This window comes from Falco cherrug, chromosome 7, assembly GCF_023634085.1.
Source record: "Falco cherrug isolate bFalChe1 chromosome 7, bFalChe1.pri, whole genome shotgun sequence".
NCBI lineage: Eukaryota > Metazoa > Chordata > Aves > Falconiformes > Falconidae > Falco > Falco cherrug.
In genome coordinates this window covers 59614925-59626110 of record NC_073703.1, presented here as the reverse complement: position 1 = coordinate 59626110, position 11186 = coordinate 59614925, and the positions used below count along the sequence as shown (strand labels likewise).

The following is an 11186-nucleotide window of genomic DNA, read 5'->3' as shown; positions in this document are numbered from 1 at the left end:
TGGAACTGAACAGAAAACGAACACTTTCAGCTTTTCAGTCACTCTGGAATACATATTTAATACATGCTGTTCTAAGTAAAGACACGGAGGGTTTTTTTTTTATTTATGAAAGTCTAGTCTATTTTGAGTATTCCACAGCTGTTCTTTTTATAATACTGCAATCAGTCTTAATTGCACATACTAGAATCTAATCCCTTACAAATGGAGGTATTCAAAGACAATTTGAACATTATTTTCTACTTGTCTAAAAACCGGAAGCTACAAAGTGGTAGATCTATCCACCAGCAGAGGCTGTTCGTTCTTTTACTGTAAACCTGATTTTATTAATACAATAGAGGTATTGAAAGTTGTTTTTCTAAATGTTCACAATGCTCATATGATAAGATTTTTTTTAATTCGTTTTTAAACTTACTTGTTGCTTCAGTACCAAGTTCTTCACTCCTTCCATTACAAACTGTGATCCTGTATTCATAACACGTGAAAACAGGCTGAAAACCAAAACAGAGATGATGTGAGACCACCTTTTTAAATACGCATTCTTAAGCTTTATGCTGACGTCCCAATTCCCACTAAAGTCAATGGAACTTAAGTACCAAGTCATTCCATTTGTCATGAAATATATTCTTCAAAGCACAGGGCAGTCGAGTGTATGGCAATACACCTGTAAGCTAGCAGTTGGATCCTCACCTATCAATAGGAGTCTTGAGTTCTAGTCTTTAAGCCGTTGAACAGTTTATTTTACCACTTCAGTAATGCAACAGTTTGAGTGCTCCTTTCAAGTGGGTGTCCTAATCACCAGAGTTAACAGAGATGCTCAGTGTCTCCAAGCAACCAAACGGTAATTTTTCCATGTGAGACAGCACTGGAGTTCTCTCTAACCATACTGCGCCACAGTTTGCTTATGACAGTGACGGTGCATTCCTGAAAGTAAAGTTGGCAATGAGGATTCAAATCCTCTCAAGCATGGAAATCCCCAAGTGACATATCCTTATGGGATCTGAGCACCCCTAGCACAGTCGTTATCTTTTCTTTTCATGTCTTGAAATAAATAACTACACCTTTCAACAAGCAAGACACGACAATCAGTCCAGAGCATCCTAATGAAAAAGCAGCATGTTCTTCAATCCCTGAGTGTCTCCAAGCCCCGGAGAGAACCAGCTGTAAATACACAGGAACGTACTTATCTTCTGCCATTGACTAAATAAGGCTCAAAACGATGGCTGTCATGGATCCACCTCCTGCTGCCAAATTCTTCTCCTACGAGAGCACATTTAATGTGCAGGTGCAGATATCACTTTATTAAGTTACTTGGTGGTTTTAGTCACAGACCCTTTTATTCTCCTGTGTGTAAGTCCTATGCACTGTTAAGGGGAGACAAGTGCTTGTAATTGTCTGTAACGTACAACTTTTACAAACGGGGGAATGGTTTATTCTGGGCCTTGTATAGCACTAAACACACATTCAGTACTGCTAAAATCAGCTGAAAGAACCCACAGCCTTACAGCAAATTAATCAAAAGCATACCCCAAAGGTTTAGGTGTAGTGCTTCCATAGCTGGCTGGAGCCGCCGCCATCTTGGTGAAAGCCCTGTGAAAGCAGGGACAGAAATCAACCGCTTATCTCAAGGCGCATACCGCTGCAGAATGTTCGCCCTGGTCATCTGAAAGCAAAAAAACTTCTACTTCTCAAACGCTTTCAGGAAGTACCTATTTATTACATGCATCCCTCTTGTCTAGAAATGCAGTAGTTGAGGAACTGAAAGAAATTAGGTTTTATACTTAAAAGACAAAGACTTTATTTTGATACCATGTAAAACTAGAATAACTGATAGGCAGCATGGCCCTTTGGTATGAACCAAAAGAGTGTGGATTCTTAACGAGCACAGCTTTTTTCATTCAGTTCAGTAAGTTGTTTCTGTCAGATCATTAAGTACACTACTATGGGTCATGTTCAACAGTGTTCTGGCATTTCTGGAGTTCAGCTTTAAAATCAGATTTGCACTTATCATAACAATGGCAGCAAAAAATTATGTCAGAATGAAGGTTAAAGGATTATTTACTATGTATGACAAATAACACACAATTCTTTGATAACAATGCTGAGTTCTATAAAATCACCCAGTTACAGCCTCATGCAGGAAAAAAAAAAAATTACTTACTTCCATTGTTTTATGTAGCTCAAAGGAGCAAGATTGCAACCTGCATCCATCAATGCTTTTTTATACTGCTCCAAATCAATCTGAAATTATGAAATGGATAATTGCAAAAGGTCGAAACTACTCTTAACTCTCTTTATTTGGAAAGACAAGATATCCTTACCTAACTATTAAATAAGCAGTGTAAAGCTGTAACATTAACCAAAGTTAAAAAGTAATTATAAGCCTTGATCCAATCTCCTACCATTTCATACTTGAAATGCAACTTGCTATGAGCAGCTCTCAGTAAACTTAACAGTATTTGTGGAATTAAATCCTGTACACTTTCAGATATGGGAACAGTCTTTTATACCAGCATCTTTTAAAAAAACCTAACAGAACACTGTTTTCTGTAAAACGTCACAACAGCAAATAATAAAAATGAAGAGGAATTAATATACATTTGTAAGAATACTTTCTCTTTGCTTAACCCAACATATTTTTTATACTGCATAATAGTTATACAGTATAATAAAAATCTTCCTTGAAATTAATCATCAGAAATTCAAAAGAAATATTAAGATATTGTTTCCCAAATTATTCAGATACTGGCACAAGAAACATTTCTCCTTTATTCATCTGCTATTCAACTGACCCAATTATTCTTGAATATAGAAGAGCAGAATGAAAAGAGTCATATATTAACATTTTGTTTTATCTACTTCTGTTGAGCAGCGGAGCAGAGTAATAGAAAGCATGCCAAGAGGTGTCTTGCAGTAACTCCGAACTAAGTATTTCAAAATACAGTCTTCCTTCTCACTGGTCATTCATATCCTTTGAAATGGTGGCTAAAGCTTTGTAAGCAGATTCCCTGATAATATTACAAAATTTATTCGAAGTTTTAGTATTTCCTGGGCATTTCATACTTCGCTTCAAAGACAAGCGGATATACCTATTTAGAGTTGAAACAACACAGAAAAATCCTGTGTGGCAGAATTTGGTGTTGGAAGCTGTAAAGGACATACATACCTCTGAAGGTACCTGAGCTGAGCTTATGTAGTAGATAAGAAATAATCGCATTTTGTCTTCTGGAGTTCCCGCTGAAGTGGGGGAAAAAAAAAAAATCAAGAAAGTACAATTGTAACTATGCTGCTATGTTACTTGTTCCTCAGTAACAATATATATATGTACATTCAGACCTCTCATGATAATAGTTGTTATCTACAACCATAGCCTTGTTCAGTGTATAGCAATTTTATTAAAAGTTGGATTAGACTGGCTCACTTTTTCTGAAAGTTTACTTACACTTCCCCTTTTGCTTGTAGTGAATATTATTTTTGAATAACATACTAAGTAAGTTACATAGTGGCATTATGTCTTATTTTATGCAGGGACTGCAAGCATTAGCAGGGAGCAAATCCATGAAAGAGGAGACTATAGAAGAATCATAAAAGCCACAAAACATTATTCTTTAGCTCTACAATTTGTTTATGCAGCTCTGTGGTTGACTGTACTGAAACACTCGAGGGCTGCAAAAACACTTACATGAACTTTTGGTCAGGAAAAAATCCTGAACTTCCAAACTGCCTTCAGGAAGGAGTTTACCTCCTGAATCACCTTCTGTCACACCACTTGTTGGAGAAAAACACTGCTACAAACCCCTGGGAAGCATTATCAATGGCAATCAGCACTTTGAGCAGGCAGGGGTGAATTTTGATGTGGTCCTTCCTGTGTTACTCAGACTACAAGCTCCTACAGCAGATTTTCACCACCATCTACGTTTTTCTAGAGGAGAATCACTATTAGTAAGACCGTAATTTCAAATTAAGATTTCAGAAGTACTTCTCAAAACACACACTTCAAATTTGTAATCCGATACTTCATTTTAGAAGCTTTAGATATAGAACAATGTTTTATAAAAAAAGACATTTTCTTGTACCTGTGGGTAACAAAAAAGATTTTTTCTGTTTTTTTTGGTTTGGGTTTTTTCCCACTATGGAATGTGGATCATGTCAGCAGGGGATTGTCTCATCTAATCTGCAACTTGTGTTTATATGTGAGCATGTATTTAGTTTGGCAGAAGTTAAAAAGTAAACTCTGTCATAATGAACATTCATGACTCGGTATATTTTTTTCTGGGAAGTAAGTTTTATTAACTTTTACCAAATACCAGTAAGCTAGAAGATCAAGAACAGAAGACACTTTGAATTACCTAAACCAAAAGCCAGCTTTCAAGGTAGACATCCACTTGGAGTTCACTTGAATAAAAAAAGCACTTAAACATTCTAAGTGTACAGTAACTGATTTTGGTTTCTGTAACCGACTTGGAAACTCGGTTTCCAGCATGCCAGTTTATAGTTTGTTTTCCTGCTTTGCTGACCACTAAGTTTCAGTTTCAACTGGAATACGGTTGCGCTCTTCCACCATTTTCCTTGCTGGGCCCATTTACCATGTCTACACAACTCCTACGAGGTGTGTGCTCACAGTAGTGTAAATGGTCTTGCTTACACATGAGTGTAAGTGATACTTTGTCTTAATAAAAGATAACAAATTTTTTAAAAAGTGTCTGCAATTGTACTGTGTACACTTCACTAAATATTAGGAAAACCACCTTGTTGGGCAAAAGTACTTTGCTCTTGATGTACTACTGATGTAAATCGTAGCCATGATAAATGGTTGTGAGACCCAGGTCAGCTGCCTGTAAAATGTTCACTATTTTTTCTAGGCTATGGTCTGTGACTGCGTGGAAAGGGGGGGTGCTAAATGTTCTGAAGAAAATTTAACTTGGTAAACCTAGAACAGGACAATTTCATTTTCCACTCAAAAGCCAGCAGACAGCCTTTAGGGCTACTGATTAACCACTAGAGCAAAGCAAAACCAGAGACTCCTGTTTTATTGCTACTCCAGGACACGATACTATCCGCTGAACTGGGAGGCAGCTAACAGCCCCGAGCGGTACAACCTAGCAAGAAATGGGAGGCTGAAACCTGAAGCTGTTAACTGGTCAAGCGTAAGTGCTTTTATGAAAAGTTCTGCAGGTATCATTGTCCACAGGACAAGTATCCCCAGAGACAATGCAAACAAGTAGTTCAACACTGAAAACATTGCACAACTTGACACATTATTTCTTCAAAATGTCTTCTGCTGGTATTTCTCAGTGAATCACACAGGAAGCTGGCCAGTTTTACAAGACAGCATGCCCAGAAATATTTGCTGTGATTTAACTAAAATACTTTTATTATATAAACTTACGTTAAACCTAGGCAATGCATATGAAATGCTAATGTGCTACTAGGAACACCTGAATACTTGGCTTAAGAAGGAAAACTCTAGCTTGGAAATTTAATTGTTCTCTTGCATGACACCCAGGAACTTCGCTAATAGAAAAGTTGCTATGATACAACAGCCTTGGAAAACAATTTGCTTTATACTGCAATCCAAAAAAGCATAGAAAATGTGGATTCATGTAAGTAATTGATCCAGTAGGAAATACTAGCAAGCATAATAATTTCTGTTTCCATATCTAAGTTCATGCAAACATAAAAGCTGAAATAGTACAGGAACAGTTAATTCTGAACATGGAAAAGGACTAGTTTGTACTGATGCTTAAGAAAAGCAGAGATTACACATATTCTTATTAGCTTCATATTAACAATTAATGTCTGTACCGAAATACAGACTGATGCACGACTGATTTTCTGAAAGTGTTTCTAGACTTGATCCAATATAAGATCAGTAAAAGTTTAGTTCAGATTTCTACCAGCTGTGTACTATTTCCTCTACTGCCTTTTGATTCTATACCACAGACACTAATCAAAGATTTTTTTTAAAAGTCAGCAGATTTATATATACTCTTTCTATAAATATGAATCATTACACAAACTCCAAGCAGACATTACGCCCAGTATGTAGCTACAAGACTACACATTAAACATGCAGTAAGGAAACATTTTCTTAAAGAACATACTGGAAAAAGAGCAGGAACCCTGGGTCTCTAAACACTCAAGGTTTGCCAATGTACTTGCCAATATACAGACAAGCCATTAAGTTTTACAGTGTTGCTCTGCAGGTTATTTTGTTCTAGGCAACTGGTATGAGAACATACTGAAATTGGTCAGAGGGTTGTGACACACTTCGGGTTGTGAGAGGTTGAAACAAGAGTTGATGTTATGATACTATGAAAAGTTCAGAACCCGTTCTAGTCTCAACCTTTTACAGACAGACCTAGTGACTCCTGCTAATAGCACATCTTGAGTATCACCCAGTGTATAAAGCTTTGTTATGTGTGAACCATGTGTGAAACAGAAGCTGGGAAGCATTGCTCTCAGACAATGAAAACAGACATGCCACAGCTGGGTTAACGCACGCAAAACTTCAGGTGAGTCTCAGTGGACCGGCCAATTTATGTCTTGTTTCCCTTCACCTCCTGCCATCCATCTTTTTCCTCACACAGGCAAAAGCTACCTACAGTAAAACACTTTGATCTAACCAAATTCTACAAAATGCCCTTTCTCGTTCTGTTTGTGAGGTACGTATGTGCTGTAAAACATGCAGCAGGATTTTAAAGAATCAGTACTGTTCAGACCACACGACTCCATGCTGTACTAATACTGGAGAAGCACAAAAGTTAAAATCCTTTGACCTTCAGAAACAAGGAGTTAGGAAAGGATTTTAGTGGGGCTGCAGAAGTTGCCAATATTTTGGCTGTTACCCAACTGACGTACCAAGCTCTCTAGACTGCTACTAAAAATCAATTCAAAGTCATTTTCTTTGCAAGTCTTGCACAGGTTGCACATAAGCTCTTCATCAATCCTGAAGTCCCAACAGGTACAGGTTTATTGTACACCTTAACAAATTTCATACTAAGTTCAGATTTACAGTACTTACCATCTGGGTCAGAAATCATGTCCAGAAGAGATTTATCCAGAGTGGATTTGCTCATTATTTTTTCCTCATATTCAAAATACACATCCAGCTTTCGACTCTGTTAAAAGAGTAAGTGTTAGCGTTAACATCTTAACACTGTGAAAGAATATTTATTTCCTCTTTAGAAAGGTGTATATAGTTTTAGTTATCAAGATTGCTTGTAAAGCTTTATTTTAAAATAAAATCGGTAAAAATAACTAATGCTTGCATTGTAATATGTTTTCATTAACTCTCAGAAAATTGGCACTTATGCAATTCTCGTACTAAAAGTGAAAACACAAGTTAAGCAAGGGTTGTCTGACATGCAAATATTAAACTGCAAGAGGAGCTCTGTTTTCAACTATGGTTTTGCCACAGCTGAAAACTACATGCCATCGTACTTAGTGTTATGCTGTTATAGGAAAAAATAATGGTCAAGTGAATATTATGTCAAATTTAAGCTGAGCCTCAAGCCTCAGTCAACAAGGAATTACTCAATGCAAATAAATGTGGGAAATCCCTAAATATCTTAAGGCATCATCCCAGAGAAAAGGTGGCAACTGCCAGCTTGGTCTGGTACCGAAGTAACTACCTCAGATCAAAGGCTTGCAATAATTCATTCACAGTAAAGATGGAGGACTTCATAATTAGATTATCTTGCTAACTCTGGAAAAGAAGTCTCTCATTATACAATGACACATGTAGATCAAGTTGTGAAAATCCTTTTTTTAGGGAGGATGGCACAGCAATAGCACAAAATTAATGAGGAAAAAGCTTTATGGAAGATACCACATGGCCAGGCCACTAATGACTGCACTGCCATACAACTGCACAAACAGCCAAGCTTTGCACTGCTCAACCACCATATGATGAACTTACCATCTGCAGACAGAAAAATGCATTCCAAAACTTATTTTAAAAATTCCCGTTACATCACAGAGCATTATTTGTGTTTGAAGATTACAATATAGCATCACAACAATGTTACAAGTACACAGCTTACAAAACCTTGATGTCTGGTAACTAACTACACCCTGGTGTTCAGACACATTCAGCTATGTATTGGCTCAAAGAGACCGGCAGAGTGGATCACCATCTCATTGCCTTGGAAGTGTTACAGCTCCACACCATGCCCACTGGGAGACTGAAATGATGTTGCCAGAGTGAGGCAAGAGTCACGGGTGCTTTTCTTTGGTTAAGAGATTAAGGAAATTTTGCCTGATAATGCCAAGACAGGCAAAACTGCTATAGCACCTTCTCACCCACTGCAGTGGTTGTTGTAATGACAGCAACATAAACACTTTAGAAGTATGGTTTTCACATCTTTTTGAATTCTACTAAAATTATTCTTAAAATCACAAATAAGGAAATGGAATTTAAAAAAAGTTATTTCACCACCTCCCCCCAAAAAAGGAAGAAAAAAAGAGGTGGGGGAGGCATTTCTCTAGCCTAAGTACATTTCACCTTTTGACTATTTTAAGTTAATCAAAAAAGAGCTGGAGATGAGAATACAAAATAAGGGGTAAGTCACAAGAATATTTTAATTCTGAAAGCCTTTGCCAATCAGCTTATGATGCAGATAGCTACAAACTAGTTATATTTCTCATTCATCATCTACTAAACTCATTGAGAAGAGCTGTCACTTGCAGACCAGCAATTTAATTTACAGCCTTTGTGGAAGCTTGTAATTACAGCTTATAAAGTAAATTACCATGAAGAGTGCTCAAAGAATGACCATTCACTACTTTTAGGCGCAGAAGAATGTCTTCTGTTTTTTGTCATAGTGACAATAACTACATATAAAGTGAATGAAGTGACAAAAAAAACAACAAAAAAAAGAGCTAGAGTGTCTTTCAAGCTGTATTTACCTTGAACTCATGTTAAAAGAGTAGCCACAGACAAATTTTGGTAATTATGCTACCGTAAAACCTTGGATTAATCCTGTATTTAGCCAAAGTTAAAGTGATTATCAGTGGTTAATGAAGTCTGCATAGAACTGAACTACCAGCCTTTTTCCAAGTCCTTCAGATGCAATTTGGTATCTGGCATGTCAAGATACATTCTGTGACTTCAATTCCACAGCATCTTAGAGACTATTTGCGTTACAGTTTCCTTAAATTTAGAAAAACAAAATAATTGCAAAGAAGTGACTACAGTTTTTCTAGTCCTTCCAATACATTCACTTGCTTTCCGTGTTTTAACTGCATTTGTATCTCCTTCCATGGAGCTAAATTCAATGTTTTGAAGTTTAAAAAACTTTTCCCAGACAAAAGGCATCCACCAAACAAAGAATTGTCTTGAAATGTGGAAACAATCTTATTAAGATAAATATACTACTGTTGAATTTGGCAATGCCCTTATTATCTTAGCTGGTGATCTACTTAAGACAAATTTATTCAGATGGCATGTAAAAATGTAAAACATACAAAAAAAATTCACTAATTCACTATATTTGTTTACAGACCAACTTTTAAATAAAATTATGTAATTCAAACATGAGAGACTTTTATTTGTATGTCAACTTACTTGGAGCACAAACTAAATTCTTCTCAACCTTGTGCAACTTTGTGACTGTTTGACTAAGACTGTCAAACAAAGCAGAATAACCGCAGCAAAGAAAACTCACTGGCTGCGTGTTTGCTATAACATTAATGGTACATGCACACCCACTCTCTTGAAAAATTTTGCACAATTACTTTTGAAATGTGAGCTTAGCACTCTTTGGGGGAACACAAAAAACCCCAAACTGAAAATCCTAAAACTTCAGGTCCTTTATTTCTATCCGCAATAGAGACATCAGAGCTAAGCAGCAATATAGCAGCAATATAAAATTATTGAGACTTTTTTTTGATGCAACAAAAGCACTAACTAAAGAGATGGATCAATGTGGTGAGTCTATTCAGATGCTCCTTCACTAGATAACTAAGAGAGGTTACTAGGGAAGATGCTAATTAGGGCAGTATTTTTGTTATGCTGGTTTGCTAGGGATTAGAAGGACACCTAAACAAATTTAATATGGATTACTGAATAGCCTTAAACACTACTAGTTACCTTTTGACAGATTTCCCAGATATGCCACATCAATGAGACAGTTACTTCCCGAAGAGCCAACTTGTCTAAGAAGTGCTGATAAGAAGCAGATGTCCCCTTTAATTTAAGTGCAATTTTGCTCACTCAATGGCAAACTCACAGACATGCCAAGAGGAAAAGCTGGGAACAGGAGCTAAAGAGTCCTGTAGGTTCAATAAAAAAAAAAAAAAAAAAAGACAGCAAAGAAGAGGTTCTTATGGGTGCCAAACTGGCAAGCAAGGTGAAGAAAAATAATAAAAAACCAATAATAAAATGAAGATGCATTTACATTTACAGTTACTCCTTTTCTGCCTCCTGCTCTTGATTTCTGATGTCTCCTGACATCTTGTTTCACACCAACCTCATTCAGGAGACCTTTTTGGCTGCCAAATCAGGGACAGGATCAGTGTTGCAGTCAAAGTGCTACACTTGAGGTTGCTTTATCTTTTCTTTTTTTTTGTCTTTTTCTTTTTTTTGTTTCGTTAAATATTTGTGAAAGCTTTCAACTTAGCACCTTTAGAAACAGCCTGTTCATAAGCCAAAATTTATTTTATAGATAAGTGCATGGGACTCTCTCCCTAAGCGCTGTACTCCAAAAAGAACAGAAAATTCCTTCTTTTTTAAGCAGAGAAGTGAAAGCAAGACCCAATGAAATCTCTTACAGGGCCATTTTTGTAAGGCCTTGTGGGAGGCTCTCCTACCCTCTTTAAGTACAATCGTTCTTCCTTTTAGAGAGAGAAAGAGAACATACAGAAAGAAGAGACATTTTCTAAGAAATTAATGAGAGGAATCTCTCTGTAATCTCTCTGACGGAGAGCAACCAGAAATAACAGCCCCCAGAATGAGCGAGGTTGGTCAGGCAATTATACTGTGCTCCTACGAAAGAGGAAGAGAAACTCTGGGAGAAGGGTGAAAGTGGCAGCTGCAGCCGGTTCCCTTCGAGTGCACTGCACAGAACGATGCTGTGGAAAGGTCACTAACTGATCTCAGAAAAAGCCCGTTTACTGCAAAGTTACTCTATCAGTTCTGAACTACAGAAAAACAGCCTGGACCACTGCGACATATGTATTTCACAAAC

The 11186-nt window shown here is 37.0% G+C and overlaps 1 protein-coding gene across 2 annotated transcripts in view; it reads right to left on the bottom strand.

Moving 5' to 3' along the window:
* Positions 1 to 11186, bottom strand: part of SCFD1 (sec1 family domain containing 1) — a 54929-nt gene that overhangs the window by 15815 nt on the left and 27928 nt on the right. The window contains exons 15-19 of one of the 2 annotated variants that reach the window (XM_055717355.1): positions 7022 to 7118; positions 3164 to 3234; positions 2159 to 2238; positions 1525 to 1587; positions 413 to 488 (exon numbers count right to left, since the gene is read on the bottom strand). In XM_055717355.1, coding sequence (XP_055573330.1) covers positions 413 to 488; positions 1525 to 1587; positions 2159 to 2238; positions 3164 to 3234; positions 7022 to 7118 — 387 coding nt within the window. The remainder of the gene's footprint in view (positions 1 to 412; positions 489 to 1524; positions 1588 to 2158; positions 2239 to 3163; positions 3235 to 7021; positions 7119 to 11186) is intronic. The other variant, XM_055717356.1, reaches the window with a different exon arrangement.